Here is a 24680-nt window from a genome sequence, read left to right on the forward strand (position 1 = left end):
TCATTTGAAAGCTTGACTCTTAGTCTTGTCCATCCAAATTGGAAGTCCCAAAAACCAGTTTTATTTGTTATTATCTATTGTCCACCTGGTCGTTACTGAGTTTCTCTGTGAATTTTCAGACCTTTTGTCTGACTTAGTGCTTAGCTCAGATAAGATAATTATAGTGGGCGATTTTAACATCCACACAGATGCTGAGAATGACAGCCTCAACACTGCATTTAATCTATTATTAGACTCTATTGGCTTTGCTCAAAAAGTAAATGAGTCCACCCACCACTTTAATCATATCTTAGATCTTGTTCTGACTTATGGTATGGAAATAGAAGACTTAACAGTATTCCCTGAAAACTCCCTTCTGTCTGATCATTTCTTAATAACATTTACATTTACTCTGATGGACTACCCAGCAGTGGGGAATAAGTTTCATTACACTAGAAGTCTTTCAGAAAGCGCTGTAACTAGGTTTAAGGATATGATTCCTTCTTTATGTTCTCTAATGCCATATAACAACACAGTGCAGAGTAGCTACCTAAACTCTGTAAGTGAGATAGAGTATATCGTCAATAGTTTTACATCCTCATTGAAGACAACTTTGGATGCTGTAGCTCCTCTAAAAAAGAGAGCTTTAAATCAGAAGTGCCTGACTCCGTGGTATAACTCACAATCTCGTAGCTTAAAGCAGATAACCCGTAAGTTGGAGAGGAAATGGCGTCTCACTAATTTAGAAGATCTTCACTTAGCCTGGAAAAAGAGTCTGTTGCTCTATAAAAAAGCCCTCCGTAAAGCTAGGACATCTTTCTACTCATCACTAATTGAAGAAAATAAGAACAACCCCAGGTTTCTTTTCAGCACTGTAGCCAGGCTGACAAAGAGTCAGAGCTCTATTGAGCTGAGTATTCCTTTAACTTTAACTAGTAATGACTTCATGACTTTCTTTGCTAACAAAATTTTAACTATTAGAGAAAAAATTACTCATAACCATCCCAAAGACGTATCGTTATCTTTGGCTGCTTTCAGTGATGCCGGTATTTGGTTAGACTCTTTCTCTCCGATTGTTCTGTCTGAGTTATTTTCATTAGTTACTTCATCCAAACCATCAACATGTTTATTAGACCCCATTCCTACCAGGCTGCTCAAGGAAGCCCTACCATTATTTAATGCTTCGATCTTAAATATGATCAATCTATCTTTGTTAGTTGGCTATGTACCACAGGCTTTTAAGGTGGCAGTAATTAAACCATTACTTAAAAAGCCATCACTTGACCCAGCTATCTTAGCTAATTATAGGCCAATCTCCAACCTTCCTTTTCTCTCAAAAATTCTTGAAAGGGTAGTTGTAAAACAGCTAACTGATCATCTGCAGAGGAATGGTCTATTTGAAGAGTTTCAGTCAGGTTTTAGAATTCATCATAGTACAGAAACAGCATTAGTGAAGGTTACAAATGATCTTCTTATGGCCTCGGACAGTGGACTCATCTCTGTGCTTGTTCTGTTAGACCTCAGTGCTGCTTTTGATACTGTTGACCATAAAATTTTATTACAGAGATTAGAGCATGCCATAGGTATTAAAGGCACTGCGCTGCGGTGGTTTGAATCATATTTGTCTAATAGATTACAATTTGTTCATGTAAATGGGGAATCTTCTTCACAGACTAAAGTTAATTATGGAGTTCCACAAGGTTCTGTGCTAGGACCAATTTTATTCACTTTATACATGCTTCCCTTAGGCAGTATTATTAGACGGTATTGCTTAAATTTTCATTGTTACGCAGATGATACCCAGCTTTATCTATCCATGAAGCCAGAGGACACACACCAATTAACTAAACTGCAGGATTGTCTTACAGACATAAAGACATGGATGACCTCTAATTTCCTGCTTTTAAACTCAGATAAAACTGAAGTTATTGTACTTGGCCCCACAAATCTTAGAAACATGGTGTCTAACCAGATCCTTACTGTGGATGGCATTACCCTGACCTCTAGTAATACTGTGAGAAATCTTGGAGTCATTTTTGATCAGGATATGTCATTCAAATCGCATATTAAACAAATATGTAGGACTGCTTTTTTGCATTTACGCAATATCTCAGAAATATATCAGAAAGGTCTTGTCTCAGAGTGATGCTGAAAAACTAATTCATGCATTTATTTCCTCTAGGCTGGACTATTGTAATTCATTATTATCAGGTTGTCCTAAAAGTTCCCTAAAAAGCCTTCAGTTAATTCAAAATGCTGCAGCTAGAGTACTGACGGGGACTAGAAGGAGAGAGCATATCTCACCCATATTGGCCTCTCTTCATTGGCTTCCTGTTAATTCTAGAATAGAATTTAAAATTCTTCTTCTTACTTATAAGGTTTTGAATAATCAGGTCCCATCTTATCTTAGGGACCTCGTAGTACCATATCACCCCAATAGAGCGCTTCGCTCTCAGACTGCAGGCTTACTTGTAGTTCCTAGGGTTTGTAAGAGTAGAATGGGAGGCAGAGCCTTCAGCTTTCAGGCTCCTCTCCTGTGGAACCAGCTCCCAATTCAGATCAGGGAGACAGACACCCTCTCTACTTTTAAGATTAGGCTTAAACTTTCCTTTTTGCTAAAGCTTATAGTTAGGGCTGGATCAGGTGACCCTGAACCATCCCTTAGTTATGCTGCTATAGACGTAGACTGCTGGGGGGTTCCCATGATGCACTGTTTCTTTCTCTTTTTGCTCTGTATGCACCACTCTGCATTTAATCATTAGTGATCGATCTCTGCTCCCCTCCACAGCATGTCTTTTTCCTGGTTCTCTCCCTCAGCCCCAACCAGTCCCAGCAGAAGACTGCCCCTCCCTGAGCCTGGTTCTGCTGGAGGTTTCTTCCTGTTAAAAGGGAGTTTTTCCTTCCCACTGTAGCCAAGTGCTTGCTCACAGGGGGTCGTTTTGACCGTTGGGGTTTTACATAATTATTGTATGGCCTTGCCTTACAATATAAAGTGCCTTGGGGCAACTGTTTGTTGTGATTTGGCGCTATATAAAAAAATTGATTGATTGATTGATTGATGTTGCCGTCTTCTCAGTTGTCATTACTCTCTGTATAAAGGGACTCTAGGATTGAGTTCCCCACCAACTATAGGACACCTTCTATTCTGACATAAACATCTATCAGGTTATTTGTGAGTGTAAACCCACAGACTCACAAATCTGTGGCCACATCATCCATGATCCTGTTTCAGCATATTAGATCAAGCTTTTTTGTTCATATTCACATCATTTCATTCGTTAAACATTTATTATGAACAAAAAGGAACACAAATCCTTTATTCTAAGTCATGTTTGCTTTTTTATCCGTTGGTAAATCCACTTCTTTTATCCACTCAAATACCGCCTTTTTCCTCCTGCCCCACTTCTCATGCCTTGAGTAAGCGAAGCAGTAGAAGATCGTTTTCTTCTCCTCAATGGTCCAATTTACAGTGGCATAGTTTCGTAGATTTCTTTTGGCTCTTTGAGGCTGTTGCTGCTGGAGTCCAGGATCAGAACTGTGCTGATCTGGTGGGTTATCCAGCTGAGTGCTCCCGCAGAAGAGATCACTCCCTGCAGCACTAGGAGAAGTTGCACCATTGCTTTCCTCACACACCCTGGTGCCTAGGCGTGATTTAGGGACCTTTTTTATCCTGGGAGACATCCAGCCAGTACAATTTATAATTTTTCGACTTTTTCATATTTGCTTTGTGGAGTTTTTAGCTGGGGTTCGTTTTCATTGAAACGTCCTCATACAGAGATCTCTCCCCGCAAGCCTTCTTCACAGTGGGAACTCCTAACCCACTTTACCCTTTTCTAACCCATGTTTGCTTTTTTACTGTATGTACCTTGTTGTTTTATTCCCTTTCCCACTCACCAAGGTGCTTGCTCATGGGTTGCGGTAATATCAAGACCAGCGATTCCCAAAGTGTGGACTGCTGAAGTCCTGCAGATGAGCCGTCACTGACCATCAGAAATACATTTTAAATAATTCATTCTTTGATTTTCAATTCTGTGATGGTTTAAAATTACCTAAAAAATAAATGTTTTTCAAAATTTAATCAAAATAACGCAAAGCCATGGAATTAAAATGATGTAACTCACACACACACACTTTGGTTTGGGGATGTTCCAGAAGACTATCAGATTCCAAACAGGGGCCTGGCATGTTGATTTGGCACAAGTCTTACACCGGATGGCCTTCCTGAATGGGTAGGAGTGGTCTTGAACCAGGAACCTTCTGCTCTGGGAACAAGCACACAGAATGGTGCTATAGGTACCAAATGTCTTCTGTTGGTCCCGGCTGAGATGGACCTGTAAAATCACTTTGATCAGTGATGGAATATGTGCGGCACTCGACCCTCAGAGCCCGTTTGTATTTGGGGTGATTTCTAATCCCACCCCCAGAAATGTTCATAGTTAAACTCCATAAGTTATTACTGCAGTAAAACCTCAGTTGGACAACATTCCTTCTGCCTGACATCAATCATTTGTCTCCTGATCAGCACCAAGAGGAATTTTAATCCAATTTTCATAGTGAAATAGGCAGTGTAACTCCCTCTGGCCTCTAGATGGCGCTGTGGTATCGCAAACCAGCACAGTGAGGCTTTTCCAGACATTCAGCACATTTAGTTTAATCCCTCAGAAGGACCTTTTCCTGCAAAGTATGTTTTTGAAAGAAAAGATAGTCAACGCACAAAAAAACTGGATACTAATGTGTATCATTGTTTATATTCACTTTTCTGTTGTCCAGTTTTATGTTTCCAAGTAAACTGCAAGCAGTTTTGACAAAGTTTTGCTTGTCTTTTGGCTGTAACCAAAATCAGTCACTTTAATATTATGTACAATTTTGTAAACTTTGCCATATAATTTAACACACACACACAAAAAAGAAACATACTGCCCAGCTCAGGGCATGTGGAGACGAGCAAAAACACCCAAAAATGTGCATAATTGCTTCTGCAATGGACAGTGTTCTGCTGCATTTAACACAAGGATTTGGCAGTTTTACAACTATGAACACAGGTCAACACAACAGACCAGCACATTACAAACTTAACTGCATTTATTCAAACTGTACAGATGCAACAGACATCACATTGAACAAAAAAGATTGTTTTTTTAAAAAGATAAAAATGTGCTGCTGCATAAATACAAAATATGCATTAATAAAAACAGTCTGCATGCAGCAGGTTGTTTGCATATGTTGCTATACCTACACACAGACATGCTCGTATTCCTTCATAGACACAGTGATACAACACAAACAGGTCAGTCTGGTTTCATTGACATAAACGGTCCTCAGGTGGCTGAAAATGACATTAAAAAAAGTTTTGCCTTGTTCGGTGAAACTCTATATGACGGTGGGGTTGGGCTCTGACCAAGCTTCACACTGCACACTGGGTGTTTTTTTGTTTTGTTTTTTTGGGAGAATGCAGTGCGATCCCGCTGGAAAAGCGATGTCAGTCAGCAAGCTAAATTCCATCCATTTCTCTAACAAGGAGCACAACGGAAAAAATGAAGAGAAACTGTGGGCCTCAGTGATGCTGCTCCAACTCCAAAAGCAACCAAAAACAAAAATGTACATTTTTAGCATATAATCAGACAGGGAAATTAACACGAGGTGTAAAATATGTATTACATGCACTGGAGAATTCCTCAATCTTTAAGATGATTGTAATTACTCAGAAGCTTCTTTCATTCACCGTTTACACATGAAGCCTGTTGAGGAAGTTGTAATAATATTTGACACTAAATAACGGGAACATGTCCTTTCCAAGAGCTCTCCTCAGTGAAAGCAACTGACTTTAGGGATTCAGAGAAATAAAAAGCTCAGATTTTCTCTTCAGGTGGCTGCAACTTTACGCTGGCAACACTGTTGCCAATAAAAACAACTACTGTAAAAGGGTTTATTATAATTCTGCTCACTTAAAATTAAACTTAAAACATGTTTTTGATTAAAGGATGTAAAGCCATATTATGATTACAATAGATATGTTTTGTATTCTATTTGTTGAATGATAAGAACTAGAGGATTTTATTTTTAAATGTTGCCAATTCTTCACACCTGCATACAACGCCATTGTTAATATGGCTATTACTTTTTTCCAATCTACAGTACACTAGAGTACAATTTCCTAGAACTCAGGATGACATTTTGAAATGTCTTAGCCCGCCCCCTTCCCCTGAAGAAAAAAGATTAACAAATCAAACAAAATCGAAGCTATTCAAGCAATTATTAAATAGAAATTAGTCAAATGTATTACCATCTATCACTTCTTTTCTTTGCAATTTGTAAGAATTATTTCATTTTGAAGTGATCATCACCATTCAACCGGAATTCTACAATCACCAAAATGTCTGCACATTATTGTATAGGAGTTTAAAAAAAAATCTTATATTTCAGAAGCTGGAACCACGCAATGTTTGGCAGGTTTTTCATGCCAAGTCACTGAAACGATTATAAAAGTAGCAAGGGATTAATTTCTTCTGATTGAACAATTGATTAGTTTCAGTTCTGACAACCTCCAGTCTCATAAAATGTTTGTTCCAACAGCCTCAAGATCACAAGCACCGTGCATCATTTAGAAAAATTAAGCAACAAAAATGGAGACAATCGGTACGAAAACACATTTAAAAAAATATCTGCCCCTCAGAAAAAATATTTTTATCCATACATGAAAACCGTGACTTATGGCTTTAATATTGAACGGCCTGTGACTTCTCATAAACTCACTTTAACTCAGTTTAAGGCCTCTCATGCCATCAAGGTGCATCTCGATGCTGTAAATATAGCCAAGACACTAAAATGTTCCATTTTAAAATACACTTAAGATTAAAAAAAAAAACTTAAAAAAACTTAAAAAAAACTTTATGTTGGCAAAAGGATGACCAACTGCTTTCACTTCCAGAGATTATACATTAAATTTAATCACAGAACTTTCTGGGTCTCTTGAAAATCTTTTGAAATGGGGACCCACACACACACACACACACAAACAAACCAACAAGGGGCTGTTGTGTTTCCAATGCAGACATTTGTGTAGTGACGTGTGTGTGTGCGCGGGTGTGCAACTGAGTTTTGGTAACTCAGTCCATTCCAACACTGATAATTTTGAAAATAACTGGATAAAGAGCAAAGAACCTCTTTGTGCTCCTTTTTTAAGATCTATGATTGCATGATTCATTGAAACAGGACAGACTGCAGTTTGTCCAACACACACACACACACACACACACTTGAGGAGTTTCATATCAGGTTTACAGTCTGAGGCTGTACAAAGACAAATTCCACAGCCTTCATGGTGCTGCATGGACTCCATGTCCCAGAAGGCCATGCTGCTGGACCTCTCACCCCTATTTTGTATTGTAGTTTTACCCCCACCCACCTCCCAAAAAATCCACAACTCTACCCCCCCCCCCCCCCAGAACAGATAAAAATTACATTCAAATTACAAGTTTACACTTTAAAAGATTCCAAACACAGGGACCACCAGTACCAGTTCAGAGTCCAAAAAATGTAAAAGCCAAGTGTTGACTCGTTTCCAACTGGTTTCCCTGGAGGTCGACTGCAGGCTGTCTGGATGACAACAAAACAGCTGCATCACTTTAACTTTTGGCTGCAAAGTGAGCTTGAAGCTCATCCACATGTGTTGTCAAAAGAAGAAGAAAAGCAAAAATACAAGACATAACAAAAAAGGAAGAAAACAAAAGTCCAAAGCAGTAATAATAGTAAAGCTATTCGACCACAGTTCACTGGTTAACATATCCGGATCTCCATGATCCGACTGCTCCGTTTTCCTCTGACCTCACACAGCGGTCTCTCCATGATTACCACTGCTGAGTCGTTTGTAAAATCTCCGCCAGGACTGGAGGGTCTTTCCAGACCAGACCCAGAAGCCAGAGGTGATCCCAACTATCATGGTCATCAGGTACTTGATCATGAATACCGTGAAGTCGGGGCTCATTGGTGCGAAATTGTGGGCTGGACAGGGCACGGCGAAGCGTTTGCACGTCTGCATATGCCAGGTGCGCTCCCAGTGCTCCCGAAAAGCCTGCTCGTAGAAATAACAGGCGATAACGATGGTGGCCGGGACTGTGTACAGCACACTGAATACGCCAATCCGAACCATCAGCTTCTCCAGCTTCTCAGTTTTGGTTCCGTCATGCTTCATGATGGTACGGATCCGGAAGAGAGAAACAAAGCCGGCCAGGAGGAAAGATGTGCCAATGAACAGGTAGACAAACAGAGGTGCCAGGACGAACCCGCGGAGAGCATCCACGTTGAAGATCCCCACAAAACAGACCCCAGTGAGGACGTCACCGTCCACCTGGCCCATGGCGAGGATGGTGATCGTTTTCACAGCTGGAACAGCCCACGCCGCCAGGTGGAAGTACTGAGAGTTGGCTTCAATGGCTTCATGGCCCCATTTCATCCCAGCTGAGAGGAACCAAGTTAGGGACAGAATCACCCACCAGATGGAGCTGGCCATGCCAAAAAAGTACAATACCATGAAGAGGATGGTGCAGCCCTCCTTTTTAGTTCCCTGAACCACAGTCCGGTACCCATCCTCTTTGAACCGGTCGACACAAACAACTTTGTCCTCCAGGAAGAATCCTGCAGCATAAGCCACCGCCACCATAAAATAACAGCCAGACAAGAAAATGATGGGTCGCTCGGGGTATCTGAACCTGCTCATGTCCACCAAGTAGGTGAGCACCGTGAATAAAGTGCTCACGCAGCACAGCATGGACCAAATCCCAACCCACAACCGGCCAAATTTCATCTCATCCTCTCGGAAGTACATGAGTCCACTAGGTTTGGTGGGCTCACAGGGTGCCCCACAGTCTTTGGCCCCCATAAAGCGGTACCCGAGGTAAGAAGGCACATCCAGCTGCAAAGGACAGGAGAACTGGTTATAACTGTGGGAGTTTGGATTGGCTTGACCAAAGTTTGGTGGCGAAAGGGTCACTGGATCGGGTGAAAAGGACGACGATGAGGAGGCAGGCCCTGCGGGTTCTGAAGCATTCTGGCCCACACAGATCTCACCTGCACCGTGGACAGGGAAACCTTCACAACGAAGCCGCTCCGGCCACTGGAACCCAAACTTATTCATCAGGGCTTCGCAGCCCTGCCTGGCCCGCTCACACAGGGACCTGCACGGGGGGATCGCCTGTTCCAGCACGGTGCAGACCGGCGCATACATGGAGCAGAGGAAAAACTTCAGGTCTGCCGAGCACTGCACTTTAACCAGTGGGTAGAACTGGTGCACCTCCAGCCCGGCGTCCTCCTGGTTGGTGTGGCCCAGGAGGTTCGGCATGATGGTCTGGTTGTAGGCGATGTCCGTGCACAGCGGGATGGAGATAGGCTGACAAAACCCGTGCTCTGGGATTGATATTCCCGTCTCACCGTGGTGCTGCTGAGCCGAGGAGGAGGAGGTGGAGAGCCCACTGAGGAGCAACAGGAGGAGCACGTAGCCAGCGGTGGACCTGACTGCGGCCGCCGCCATAGTTGAAGAGGAGGGGGGAGGGAAGGAAAACTTTGATCCAAGTAGGACGAAAGAAACTCCTTTAAAAGGCAAAGAAAACTCAATATACCTGCTCCAATGCGCGTGTAGTCAGACTTATTAGTGTCGTGTTGGCCCAAACTGAGTTTTTCCTCCGGTTTTCATCGAAATAAATCCGAGTGAATCGTACGCGGTGTCATGACTTCTTGGTGGTCTTTGTAAATGACTCCCAGCAGTCCACTCTCACTCCGGAGCGCCCCAAACTCCTCTTTAATCCCAAACAAAAGTCTTCCACTGAATATGCTGCTGTCGCGTCGCTACTTTAATACAACGTGCGCAAAAATAAAAGTTCAAAACGACTTACGGTCCCGTTGTTTTCCGACCTCACATACCGCCTGCTTTACATAAAACTGAGCCGCTCCGGATCCACAGGCTCGCTCGCCGCTCTGTGCACGGCCGCCGGTTTCCAGGCGCCCTCCCATTCACAAGCAAGCCAGACACCGCGCGGGGCGTCTGGAAACAGACCGTGCGTCTCAGCCAATCACACCATTTGTTTACAGGATTTGCTCTTGATTGGCTTCCCCCCCAATCTAAAATACAATTATGCACACTGAGTTCTCAGGGATGGATAATAACAGAGGAATTAGCCAAAAGTGGGATAGTTTTTTTTTGTTTGTTTGTTTGTTTTTTATCTACAGTATTTCTGCATTATATTTTGATGTTGTCCGGCACAGACACCCAAAGGCATCATGAAATCCTTAAAATATTCCAATTTGATTCCCAGATTTGAAATGGCATTTATAGGTGTTCCTTCTGGAGAAAATAAACAATTTTTAATTTTTATTTTTAATTTTATTTTTGTATTTATTTATTTATTTATTGTAAACGTCCATGACTCTGCAACAACAAAGCTGGACATTTCTAATTAGTATAAGAAACGCTTTCACATATACATTTGCAAGCGCCATAATTAATGACTGCGAGTTTCATCATCTCCTGAGATGAAAAAAGTGTACAGTACTACATCAAAAACAAATAAATTACACATCATGCATAAATAGAAAAAAAAATATCCAGAAATATAAAAACTGCCAGAGAAATATAAAAATATCAAGAATAATAAAAATTGACAGCAATATAAAAAAAAACTGTCAGAAATATAAATTGACCGAATTAAATTTGAACTGAAACATCTGATGAGAGAAACCACAAATTACCATGTGTAAATTACTACATATTTGTTTTGAGCTGTAAAAACTATACCATTGATTTAAAAAAAAAGTGCTCAATAGTACATTAAAAAAAGCACACGTGTGATGTGATGAACAGAAATATAAAAATTGTCTTAATTAAATTTTAACTGAAACAACGTGGTGACAGAATCGCATGACTTAATAAATTACTACATATATGTATTGATCTGTAAAAACTATACTTTCAACACAAAGTGTTCAATAGCATATAAAAAACACACAAATCATCACCATAAATCTAAAAATGGTCAGAAATATAAAACTTGGTAAATGATTCCATATGTATTGACATGTAAAAACTATAATTCAAAAAAAGTGTTCAATAATACATAAAAACTGTTTTTTATTCTTTTTAACCTTGCTTTTATTTATTTATATTTCCCTATTCTAGTTTATTTAATCCCCAGGACCTTCTGAAACCTCATTTAGTATCATGTCATGTTAAGCATACGTATATGGTATGACAATAAAGAATTCTAGAATATAAAATTTGTCCAGAAATATAAAAATTGTCAGAAATATAAAAATATCAAGAGATATAAAAATTGTCATAACTGACATTACATGAAACAGCATTTTATGAGAGAACCGCGTGACTTCCTGACATAGGTCAGTCTACTTCTATTATGTTCATGGTTGGTTCTTTTGTGTTTGATAACCCACATTAATTCATACTTTTGCCCACATTTATTTTATATGTATTTGTTAATACCGTTACTGTAGGTTTAACTACGCTATTATACTTTATACACTAATTACCATTTTTGTTTATCGTGTTAGCTTGCTGGGTACGGTTGGCTTATTCACGGCTAATTTAGCTCTTCCACTAGCTTATTTTCGCCATTTACAATTCTATTTTACATGGTGTAGCTTTTTAATGATTCATCAGTTTATGTGTTCCTCTAAAGACATCAACTTATAGTACCTAAGTTCTTAGGTTTCCATTTGATAGCATAATGATTATACTCTTTATTTTCCTATAGTATGCTAACAGAGTTACTTTAGATAGATACCAGTACACTCACACACTCACAGCTTCTGCTTCTACAACCCCTGGCAAAAATTATGGAATCACCGGCCTCAGAGGATGTTCATTCAGTTGTTTAATTTTGTAGAAAAAAAGCAGATCACAGACATGACACAAAACTAAAGTAATTTCAAATGGCAACTTTCTGGCTTTAAGAAACACTATAAGAAATCAAGAAAAAAAGATTGTGGCAGTCGGTAACGGTTACTTTTTTAGACCAAGCAGAGGAAAAAAATATGGAATCACTCAATTCTGAGGAAAAAATTATGGAATCACCCTGTAAATTTTCATCCCCCAAATTAACACCTGCATCAACTCAGATCTGCTCATTGACATTGACCCTATGTGTCTTTTTGCAAGGAATGTTTTTGCAGTTTTTGCTCTATGGCAAGATGCATTATCATCATGAAAAATGATTTCATCATCCCCAAACATCCTTTCAGTTGTCCAAAATATCAACATAAAGTTGTGCATTTATTGATGATGTAATGACAGCCATCTCCCCAGTGCCTTTACCTGACATGCAGCCCCATATCATCAATGACTGTGGAAATTTACATGTTCTCTTCAGGCAGTCATCTTTATAAATCTCATTGGAAAGGCACCAAACAAAAGTTCCAGCATCATCACCTTGCCCAATGCAGATTCGAGATTCATCACTGAATATGACTTTCATCCAGTCATCCACAGTCCACAATTGCTTTTCCTTAGCCCATTGTAACCTTGTTTTTTTCTGTTTAGGTGTTAATGATGCCTTTCGTTTAGCTTTTCTGTATGTAAATCCCATTTCCTTTAGGCAGTTTCTTACAGTTCGGTCACAGACGTTGACTCCAGTTTCTTCCCATTCGTTCCTCATTTGTTTTGTTGTACATTTTTCGATTTTTGAGACATATTGCTTTAAGTTTTCTGTCTTGACGCTTTGATGTATTCCTTGGTCTGCCAGTATGTTTGCCTTTAACAACCTTCCCATGTTGTTTGTATTTGGTCCAGAGTTTAGACACAGCTGACTGTGAACAACAACATCTTTTGCAACATTGCGTGATGATTTACTCTCTTTTAAGAGTTTGATAATCCTCTCCTTTGTTTCAATTGACATCTCTCGTGTTGGAGCCATGATTCATGTCAGTCCACTTGGTGCAACAGCTCTCCAAGGTGTGTTCACTCCTTTTTAGATGCAGACTAACGAGCAGATGTGATATGATGCAGGTGTTAGTTTTGGGGATGAAAATTTACAGGGTGATTCCATAATTTTTTCCTCAGAATTGAGTGATTCCATATTTTTTTCCTCTGCTTGGTCTAAAAAAGTAACCGTTACTGACTGCCACAATCTTTTTTTCCTGATTTCTTATAGTGTTTCTTAAAGCCAGAAAGTTGCCATTTGAAATGACTTTAGTTTTGTGTCATGTCTGTGATCTGCTTTTTTTCTACAAAATTAAACAAGTGAATGAACATCCTCCGAGGCCGGTGATTCCATAATTTTTGCCAGGGGTTGTACATCTTAGCCTACTAACTATACAAGGTCTGTCCATAAAGTATCGTACCTTTTTATTATTTTTTTTAACTATATGGATTTGATTCATATGTTTTTACGTCAGACATGCTTGAACCCTTGTGCGCATGTGTGAGTTTTTCCACGCCTGTCGGTGACGTCATTCGCCTGTGAGCACGCTTTGTGGAAGGAGTGGCCCCGCCCCCTCGTCGGATTTTCATTGTCTGGAAATGGCGGAATGATTTGGGGTTTTTTTTCCATCAGAATCTTTTCCAAAGTTGTTAGAGACTGGCACCTGGAAACCATTCGAAAAATTTATCTGGCTTTCGGTGAAAATTGTACGGGCTTCACAGAGAATAAGGTCTGTTAGTACAGCTTTAAGGACCCCTTTAAGGACGCTCAGCGCGCCGCGCTCTGAGCTGCGACAACGTGGCACAAGCCACCGGACCATTTCTAAACGGATGGCTCTGTGGATACGAGACCGTCGTGTGCTCTTTCTCTGGTTATCACAAGAGCTGGACATCAGCTATTTTCCGGCAGATTTCACTTTTAACAAGAGATTTTGTCATGGAAAGCCACGCGGAGGCTTCGCGCGTCACGACCGATTCGCTTTGGAAGCGAGACAAAGGAACACCTCCGTTTCGGCGTGTCAGAGGACAAGTTTGGACATGTCCAGCTCTCCACAATTTCACTGATACTTACTGGACTGGTAAGCACTGAAAGCCGAGATAGACATGTCGAAACGGTAAAATTTTCACTGAAAGCCAGATAAATTTTTCGAATGGTTGCAGGATGGGCTCTGTAAGTTATAGGTTAGTAAGACACATATTATCATATTGTTTGAGTTGGACCCATTTTACCAGAGTTATGGCCCTTCATTAACAAATCTAGACTGTCAGTTTCATTCCTGCATTCTGAACTCTGCTCACATTCTTTTTTTTTTTCATTTGTATCCTCCTGGCATCCGTCCGTCTGTGGGAGATGATGGCGTAGTGCCCAGTTTGTTTTGTTGCTTTATTTTTTGTTTGTTTGTTTGTTTGTTGCTGCCTCAAGGTGCTTCATACAAGTAAGGTCGAACCTTACCAACCCCCAGAGCAAGCACACAGGCGACGGTAGTAAGAAAAAAACTCCCTCTGATGATTTGAGGAAGAAACCTCAAGCAGACCAGACTCAGAGGGGCGACCCTCTGCTTGGGTCATGCTGTCGACATAGTTGACAATACAAATATGCAGGATTTTTTTTTTTGTCTTTTGGTTCTATCTGCACCTGTGTGAATAACTTATCAGCCCAATGTGCATGTGACAAACTGTGCTGTGTTTGTTGCACGTGTACTGTGATGTCTGCTGAGGCTGCCGTTGTCACTTCTTCCTCTGAGCTCGTTTCTCTCCTGCACAGTCCTCTGCACCCTACATTTTCATATCCATCTTGCAGACATCCCTGAAGCTCAGGTGTGGTCGACCAGCCAAACAAGTGCCCTCTGCCAGCACACCGTACAGTAGATCTTTAGGAATGCGGCCCAGATCCATTCTCCTGATATAGCCAAGCCAACGAAGGCACTTTTCACCAAGAATGGTGAACATGCTGCTCATGTTGGCGTTAGCACCTTGTCCTGCCATTCATTGTGCAGAATCCATCTAAAGCACCTCAGATGGTAGCTGTTGAGCTTTTTCTCATGTCTGGCGTAGGCGGTCCATGACTCGCTACCGTAGAGGAGTGTGCTGAGCATGCAGGTCTGGTAGACGTGCAGCTTTGTCTTCTCAGTGAGGCTGGAGTTGTTCCAGACTCTGTGGCTTAGTCTGGCCATAACTGCTTTCATTTGTATATAGAGTGGGTAAAATAAGTATCAAACACATCATTTTTCTCAGTAAATATATTTCTAAAGGTGCAGTCAACATGAAATTTTCACCAGATGTTGGTGACAACCCAAATTAAATGAGGGTGGATCCATTTCAGCGAGACAGTGATCCCAAACACACAGTCAAGCAAACTCTCAATTAGTCTCAGAGAATGAAGATAAAGCTGCTAGAATGGTCCAGCCAATCAGCTGACATGAATCCAACAGAAAATCTATGGAAAGAAGTAAAGATCAGAGCTCAGAGACGAGGTCCTTCAAGATTTGAAGACAGTTTGTGTGGAAGAATGGACCAAAATCACACCTGAGCAGTGCATGAGACTAGTTTCTCCACACAGGAGGCGTGTTGAAGCTTCATTACCAACAAAGACACAAAGTATAAAATATTCAGTGAGAGTGTTCAGTACTTATTTTACCTGCTGTATGTATACAAATATTTGTAATACCTAAATGGTTTAGATGGGGAACCTGTGTTGCACACTAATTACTGAAAAACTGACTTGGTGAAGAGGAAATTTTGTAGTTTTTGCAGGAGACTTACTGGACAAAATATGGCGGTCCTTCTCAGAATTTGGAGAGTGACTAAGAGCTGAGGCAGGGATCAAACCTGTGACCTCTGTGTTGCAGGATGGGCTCTGTAAGTTTTTTCTGTGTTAGTCAGTTTCTGATTGTTCACAGAGGTATGAGCAGAAATGTGAAACATGCAGGAGAAAGTCTTAAAACACTGTGACCGACGGTTCACTGTCTGCTGCAGTTGATTTGTGGGTCAGTGGGTTTGACTTGATGATTTGTGACACACATGATTCTCAGACATGAATAACCTGTCTGGGTAGAATGTATCGCTGAACGCTCTGCATGAGTTAGAGGTACGGTGGTTGGGAAGTGCATAAATGGGTCTTAAGTTTGAAAGTTAAATCAAATCAAATCTCTAACTTACAAACAAGTTCAAACAACTTAATTCATTCAGGTTTTTACAAATTGTAACACTTTTTTAAGTTGGTTCAAACATTCTCTTTTTTCAGTGCAACAATAAGTCAAGGACAGTCTAAACTACACCTTTTTGGATTCTTCATGATCAGACAAATAATATATCTTTCAATATGATTGGAACATGTTTACATTTTGACCACTGTGTAATTCTTCATTGACCTCTGTACGTCATCAGAGGTCAGCTCCAGGATATCACATCTGAAAATAAGTATTAGTTCATTTAGAATATCTGTGCCAAATTTGGTGCTTTAGTCACAAAATGAACAGTTGATATGGAAATTTTAGCTAAGCTGTTCCACTATAGTGGTATAGTTTTAGCCTGACACCCGGCCTGAATTGGGCCGGATACTGGCCGCCATTTAGGAGTAGGAATTCCCACTCCTAGTGACCTGATAGCCCGACTGCAAACGACCAATAGGAGAGCAGCACTTGGGCCACATCCCCAAACTTGACCAAAGTGAGGCTGACCAACGCTGACGTCAGCGTCTCGGCCACCAACCAATCACAGGCTAGGAAAGAGAGATAGGTGTCCGGCCTAATTCAGGCTGGTTGTCGGGCTAGCCTCTCGACATGAATGGCATCTCGTCAGAACACCGGTTGTCGGACTGCTATAGTGGCTGCACTCTGCGTTGTGTTGTTTGAGTCCGCACATTCACTCCCTCACGATCCCTGGCACGGGAGGCGGACTCTCCTAAAACGCAGGGCTCTGGCCTTGTGACCAGAGAATCCTTTGGAGTTATTGGTGAGTGAGGTTTACTAACTACATATGCACAGCGACTCCTGTTGGCCTCCGTTACACAAGTACATCCATATAATAAAAGGGGCGTGGCCTCTGTGTGTTTGTGTATCCGGAGCATCAACTGAAATCCAGAAAGAGCTGACTGTCGTCCTTTGGCATACCTATGTACTTTTTCATAAGGATTCAAATTGTGAAAACAGCAAGGTGATCAGACTAATACGCACTTCCACAATAAGAGCTTGTATTTCAAAATAAAAGCCTGTGAGGTTGCTGCAGACCTGACAGAACGAATCAGCCTGTACATCCTCTAAAATCCCAGACAGCAGATTCAAACCTGAACATTTTCTGTTTGCACGGGACCCCAAACCCAGAATTAACATGTTGACACTCCGGACAAAAGAAAGCCAAAAAAAAAGGAAAAGAAATTTGATCTAATAGGAACACTGTCACAGAGCAAATGTAAAACTTCAGTTGTTTGTAATTTCTTTACATGGAATATTGTACTGGTTAAGCAGCTTCAGAAAAGCTTATTGTCAACAAAAATTCCATCCATCCATCCATTTTCTTCCGCTTTATCCGGAATCGGGTCGCGGGGGCAGCAGCTCAAGCAAAGCCGCCCAGACCTCCCGATTCACACACGCCTCCCCCAGCTCCTCCGGGGGAACCCCAAGGTGTTCCCAAGCCAGCCGAGAGATGTAGTCCCTCCAGCGTGTCCTGGGTCTTCCCCGGGGCCTCCTCCCAATGGGACGTGCCCGGAACACCTCTCCAGTGAGGCATCCAGGGGGCATCTGGAAACGATGCCCGAGCCACCTCAACTGACTCCTTTCGACGTGGAGGAGCAGCAGCTCGACTCCGAGCTCCTCCCAAGTGACCAAGCTCCTCACCCTATCTCTAAGGGAGCGCCCAGACACCCTGCAGAGGAAACTCATCTCGGCCGCTTGTACTCGTGATCTCGTTCTTTTGGTCATGAGCCAAATCTCATGACGATAGGTGAGGATCGGAACGTAGATCAATCGGTAAATCGAGAGCTTTGCCCTCCTACTCAACTCTCTCTTCACCACGACGGTCCGATACAGCGACCGCATCACTGCAGATGCTGCACCGATCCGTCTATCGATCTCACACTCCATCCGTCCCTCACTCGTGAACAAGACCCAGAGATACTTAAACTCCTCCACTTGAGGCAAGGACACTCCACCGACCTGAAGAGGGCAAAGCACCTTTTTCCGGTCGAGAACCATGGCCTCGGATTTGGAGGTGCTGATTTTCATCCCGGACGCTTCACACTCGGCTGCAGACCGCCCCAGTGCACGCTGAAGGTCCTGATTTGACGAAGCCAACAGAACCACATCATCCAGACCCCCTCTACATCCTGGCTGCACCTAGAAATTCTGTCCATAAAAATAATGAACAGAACTGGTGACAAAGGGTAGCCCTGGCGAAGCCAACGTGCACTGGAAACAAGTTGACTTACTACCGGCAATGCGAACCAAGCTCCTGCTGCGGTCATAGAGGGACTGGATAGCCCTTAGCAAAGGACCCCGGACCCCGTACTCCCGGAGCACCCCCCACAGGGTGCCCCGAGAGACACGGTTGAACGCCTTCTCCAGATCCACAAAACACATGTGGACTGGTTGGGCGAACTCCCATGAACCCTCGAGCACCCGATGGAGCGTGTAGAGCTGGTCCAGTGTGCCGCGACCAGGACGAAAACCACACTGCTCCTCCTGAATCCGAGGTTCGACCATCGGTCGAATTCTCCTCTCCAGTACTCTGGAATAGACCTTACCGGGGAGGCTGAGGAGTGTGATCCCCCTATAGTTGGAACACACCCTCTAGTCCCCCTTCTTAAACAGAGGGACCACCACCCCGGTCTGCCAATCCAGAGGCACTGTCCCCGATCGCCACGTGATGTTGCAGAGGCGTGTCAGCCAAGACAGTCCCACAACATCCAGAGACTTAAGGTACTCACGACAGATTTCATCCACCCCAGGAGCCCTGGACGCTTCAACAAAAATTCATTTTTAGAAAATTGAACACAATTGAAAACAGATTAAACCTTCAATAAAGACTTTTCCTTTTTGTCTATCTCAATACTTACAAATGTAGCATAACTGTAACCACATTTTCCCCAAGTCAGCTGTCCTCTGTATGTAGTACAAACAACCACATCTACTGTAGTACCCGTGGTTCTCTGCGGGTCAGCGTTCCAGTACAAATGATTTACTTTATGCTACTTTTCCCATATTTGGACAAAATTTCTCTTTCTTTGTCCAAAGAACTTTATGGTCTCTTGACCCTGTTTTTTTTTTTTTTTTATCTTTCCAGATAAATATGGTTTCAGTTTCACATTAAACACCAAAGTCCCACAAACTTGTCTGTCCATGCAGAGGCGCTGCTCTGTGCCTTTTGGACCGTTTGTCCGAAATGTCTCCTCTTGGATTTCTGTGACACGTGAAAACAACACAAACACCATCATTTGCAAACTTTATTCTTGTTTTTGTTTTTTTGTTTTATTTGGATTTTAATCCGTGATACATTTTCAAAAAGCAAACTAAAACGTCCTGTTTCGAGCAGGAGTCGGTGGATTTGTTGGACTGTGAAGGAAAAGCAGTTGCACGGGTGGAAACGTGCACTGAAGCAGCTACTTCACAGAAAGGCCGTGACCTTCCAGCTCATACTTATCTTCTTTGACCTGACGTGGTTTTAGTCTTATCTGAGAGTCAGATTAGTTCAAACTTGTGCAGAGATATACAAGAAATGTTGACTCAGCTGCCATGTTTGGTCTGGAATGAAAATTAAAACCATAATCGATGTCACATAATATTAAAATCAACTTTGAGCAGAGGTGGTTCATGAGTTTAGATCTGTTGGACAGCTGATGTGTGTAGATTGTTACAGTCAGTGTTTCTAAAGACTGTGGAAGAAAAAGAAGTTGTTGATCTCTTACGGTTTCTGTCGTTTTGCTCTGGGTTGCATTATCAGCACTTTCAGTATGGAGCCACATGTGGATTCAGAACTCTGTTAGATGTACTTCAGATGTCCTTTCTGACACAACACCAGATGGAGCCACTGTGCTGCTACTTACAAACGAATTACGATAAATACAGTTAATTTCAGTTAACAGATAAATTGCACATTTGGTGTTTTGGATTATTATTCAGTTTTTGTCAGGGTACGGGTGGAAGCCAAGCGGTTAAATGTGCTGGTTTACAGTACGGAAGGTTTCCAGTTCAAACCCCACCTCTGCACATTCTCCATGTAATGTGGAGTTGCATCAGGAAGGACATCCGGTGTAAAATTTGTGCCAAATCAACATGTAGCTCCACCTCGGCTCTGCTGCGGAGATCCCACGTGAAACACGACATGACCTTGGTTTTCTCCAGCTGCTGGAGTCCTCAACACTGAATCACTGGCGTGCTGGATCCCACCCAGAGAACCTCACCACATGTCCAACACACTGTAGCTGACGCTCCCTCACCAAGCAGCTGACACTCCTCATCTGAGTCTCCCTAAGTAACCACTCCTTTGACTCAAAGTCGTGCCAACAGAGTTGTAATGATCATGATTGTTTGTTTGGTTTGTTTATTCATGTTTACATATTTGAAGTTGTGTATGCGGTGGCCTAAAGGTTAGAGAGTACAGGTTTGTGAGCAGATGTATGTGAAGCATCATTGTAAAGGACTTTGAGCACTACAGTCTAGTTTACGATGTGATTACACTGATTTATTAGATCCATACTGAGGTGTTTTAAAGGATGTTGCATGTTACTTAACATATCAGTTAACAAGACAACATAAAAGTACTTGTGATTGTAAGTCTCTCCGTGCACATGCGCTAAAATACTATACCTGGGATAGTATTTTATTCCTCTTATTCTGAGCCTGAGCAGGTACATTTCTGAAAAACATCTCACTCAGCAATTCTCAACATTTTTCGGCGTGTGACGTTCATTTTAGAATGAGCAGAAATGTCCCGAGGACTGACACACAGAGGGAAACAAACCTGCTCCGTCCCAAAAAGAAGCTTCTGAGCTTTCGTTTGAAAGCGATGGCTCAGATTTACAGAGAAGAGATGACACACTTCATCCCAAAACTCTTAACTTTGTCAGAGTCTGTCAGATCTTGGAACCTAATTGAGGCGACGCTGTTGTTTGTGTCACAGGATGCTGGTTTATTGAAGCTGTGAACACGATGGATGTGTACTGTCTCCACCACGCTGTTTTTACAGACAGCCTGAACACGCAGGTGTATGTCTCATATTGGAAGTCAGAAGACGCTATTTTCAGGAGATAATGGCCTCTCTATCTAACATGCCACAATCATGAAAGGAGTTGAGCTGAAGACAGAGTTGTGATTGGACGTTATGCGCACACGATCAGAACCTGAGGGCAAGTGGACCTAGACATTCTCTGGCCGGCTATCTGTACCTGAGGACTCGTGGAACTTGAAAATGTTCTCTGGCTGTCCATCTGTGTGAGGACTTGAGGACCTTTAATCCCTTGGCTGGCGATCACACGTGCTTGAGATGCGTGTGTGGGGACTTCTTTGATGTTGTGGACTTATTATTTGGAAATCTTTACAAATGCGTGACCATGTCCATTTGTTCACCTTTTGTTTTGTTTTCCGTTCAATGGAGCTTTCAATGAATGTAAAAGTTTTATTTTACTTTCAGAGAGGATGTGTGCGCGCAGCAGGCTGTGCGCAGCTCAGCTGGTAATTGTGGTTTTGTTCATAACATGAAATGTCACAGATGTGACCACATCTATCAGTGATCACAGATGTGGTTTATCAGTAGCCAACCGTGTACCGAGTCAATACTAAAAGTTAGCCTTTAGCGTTAACTTCCGCTAAATTTTTTAGTGGTTTTTCAGTTTAGTGTTATAAAAGTAAACTTTTCAGTTAGCAGATTAGTGGTTATCATAGCTAACGTTTCGGTTAGCTGTGCCCACATTGCGAGATATGATTTAGTGGGTTTATATCAGTTTCTTGCAACTTATTGCAGAGACCATCATGAAAAAAATAAACAATTATTCACATTATGAGACATTTCAACAGTTTATTTAATTTGGTGCAGAAGCTCCCTATATGTACTTTAAAGATCACAGAATGAATTTTAAGGGGGTGAGAGTGAAAAAGCAAATTGGGCTACAAACTTGCATTTCTATAAATTTTTTTCTTTTTCTCAAATTTTCTGAGCATGCATATAATATTTATTTATGATAATTAAGCATTTATGGTACAAAACATACATGATGAAGCCAGCTTTTTTGCTCACCATCAGATTTAAGAATTAAGGATTCTTTATTGTCGTTCCACCCGAGGAAAAACCTTGAAAGAACGAAACTGTGTGCTCGGGTCTCAGCGGATTAAAGATTTCTCTTTATGGAACCTTTGGTTAAAATATGCACTTTAGTGTTGGTGGAGGTATCAACTCTCAGAGCACTTCTTGTTGGTTTTGTTGTTGTGTCTTTTTTGCATCTCATGAAGTGAGCAAAGGCCAGGTGTAACGAGCCACGGCTTCAATCTGTTCATTGTTGGTTTGAAATCTGAAATCTGAAGTAAATGGATGAATAAATAAATCATTTTTGAAAAGCAGTGTGTTCTGGACGCTGGCGGAGGTCTGCACTTCAGTGAGTGTCCAAGTTTTGTCTATAGTGTAAAATGCAGAAGTGTGTGTGTGTGTGTGTGTGTGTGTGTGTGTGTGTGTGTGTGTGTGTGTGTGTGTGTGTGTGTGTGTGTGTGTGTGTGTGTGTCTTCAGCAGCGGTCCAGCAGGTGGAAGAAGTCCAGCACTTTTGCAGACAGGCGGCCACTGTTCGGACTGTGGTCGGCTTCAGCTGGACTTTCACGGGAGACGAAAAAGTGTTTGGTAAACAACAACCTGATTTAAAGGAGATCAAGATGAAATAAATAAAACAAAACAGATTTTGATGGTTTGGACTGTGCTTGCTTAGTGCAAGGACAGCCAGATGTGTGACCACCACGAGAAGCAATCCAGCTACTGTGTGGAAGCCAACACTGAAAAAAAAAAAATTATTTAGATTGGAAAAGAGAAAAACATCAGTCCAGGGAGGTTTTTAAGCTGCACAACATATTACAGAATTTGCTGGCAGACAGATTTTTTCTTCCCAGCATGCTGGGTGTTTGTGAAAGCTGGACTAATACTTCACAGGTCACGATGCTGTTTTACACTTCAACTCATTTGATGAATCTCATTTTTAATGCCTTTCTTTATTTCAGTTGAATGTGAGCTACTCTTGTGTGGTCATTTGTGCTGAAGAGTTGGTGTAAGTAATAAACCCACTCACTCATTCACTTTCACCATCTGACTACTTCTTTCTGTACATATTAACACATGGAGTTTTGGAACAAAAATGAAATATGCAAGAATGATGGAATGACAGGTGAAGTGATCAGAAACCTACAATGTAAAAAAAAAAAAAGTTCTGTGGATGCAGATTGGATGAATACAAAATGTATTCTAACTGTATCAACTGCCAATAGATACTGCAGCTGATTTATCACAACCATTTTGTAGCACACTGAGTCAAAAGTCATGTCCTGAAGAAAACAACTTGTATTCACAGCAAAAATAATGCTCAGTACTAAAGAGAAACATGGAGGGGTCAACCTGTAACCTACAACACCCATGTGTTGGGTAAGGCTGCAGAGTTCCATGAAGTGATTAATGATTAACAGATTATATTACATACTCTCTAATTGGCATACAACAGGCTAAGATGTGATTACTTCCATCTTCTCTTGCCCTCTCCCTCTCAGATATGCACAGGCCAGATGGTGTAGTGCCTGATAGAGGTCGGCAGTACCAGGAATTTTGGTATTGATCCGATACCAAGTAAATGCAGGCCCAGTATCGCCGATATCGATACCAATACCGATACTTTTTCATATTTAAGCTTCATAGATCCAAAGGATCCAAAAGACCTGGGATAGAATTTTGCCAAACATTGTATGTGACAACAAAATACTTTATTATCACAATCAACATTTTTGTTAAAAAAAAAATTCACTCAACACAACTTAAAATCTTCTGAGGTAGAGGACTGACAAATCACAATACAAGGGTGTGCTGCTCTGTGTTGTGTGACACAGCGCAGCACTGCTCTCTCTGACAGACAGAGAGTAGACTTTGATGAATCTGCGTGCGCAGCAGTCAGTGCGTACAGGAGCGAAAAAAAGCTTGAGTATCGATCTTTTTACACAAGGATCGTTCATTATCAATACCTGCGTTGGTATCGATATTAGGATCGATCCGCCCACCTCTAGTGCCTGATAGTCTGCATTAAGCAGCATAATGTACAGCTAAGGTGCAAATCCTTGTTGTTTGTCCCAGCATCTATCCTTTATAAAATGTGGGTTAAATAAGAAAATGGTCATGATCCACCATTTGACTTACTTCAGCCATTCTTGAGCTCTGCTTTAGTTTCTCTGCACTAGTCTTGCGTTGGGTATTTATTTATGGTTTGTTTTAGGTTGTACTGACTCTGGGTTCTTTGTACTTTGATGTTTCACTCTGTCTGTCGGTCTGTTTCTGTATGTGTGTGTGTGTGTGTTTGTGATCCTGTCATCCAGTGCACCTTATAGCTGATTCACATCACAATCATCACACCTATCGCTGTTCTCCTTGTTATATGACACTATTTCAGTTTGCCACTCTGTTTCTTCAGCTGTTGGATATGTTGTTTCTGTTCACTGTGTATTGTGCACATTCTTCGCTCTTGTTTTCATCATCTCTCTGGTTTTGATGGTCCCCCGTTTTTGTTGTTTTTTTGTTTATTTATTCTTGTTTTTTACTAAGTAATAAACC

General features: G+C 41.6%; 1 protein-coding gene across 1 annotated transcript; it reads right to left on the reverse strand.

Moving 5' to 3' along the window:
* Positions 1–5043: 5043 nt before the first annotated feature.
* LOC117524601 (frizzled-7-A-like) lies at positions 5044–9960 on the reverse strand. Its single transcript, XM_034186413.1, has one exon. The coding sequence runs from the start codon at positions 9503–9505 to the stop codon at positions 7805–7807; it is 1701 nt and encodes a 566-aa protein (XP_034042304.1). The 5' UTR covers positions 9506–9960; the 3' UTR covers positions 5044–7804.
* Between the last annotated feature and the right edge of the window lie 14720 nt (positions 9961–24680).

This window comes from Thalassophryne amazonica, chromosome 14 (assembly GCF_902500255.1).
Source record: "Thalassophryne amazonica chromosome 14, fThaAma1.1, whole genome shotgun sequence".
Taxonomy (NCBI): Eukaryota; Metazoa; Chordata; class Actinopteri; order Batrachoidiformes; family Batrachoididae; genus Thalassophryne; species Thalassophryne amazonica.

Bases quoted from the DNA above. Each gene is read 5' to 3' on its own strand.
- LOC117524601 (XM_034186413.1), bottom strand. From the start codon at position 9,505: ATGGCGGCGGCCGCAGTCAGGTCCACCGCTGGCTACGTGCTCCTCCTG.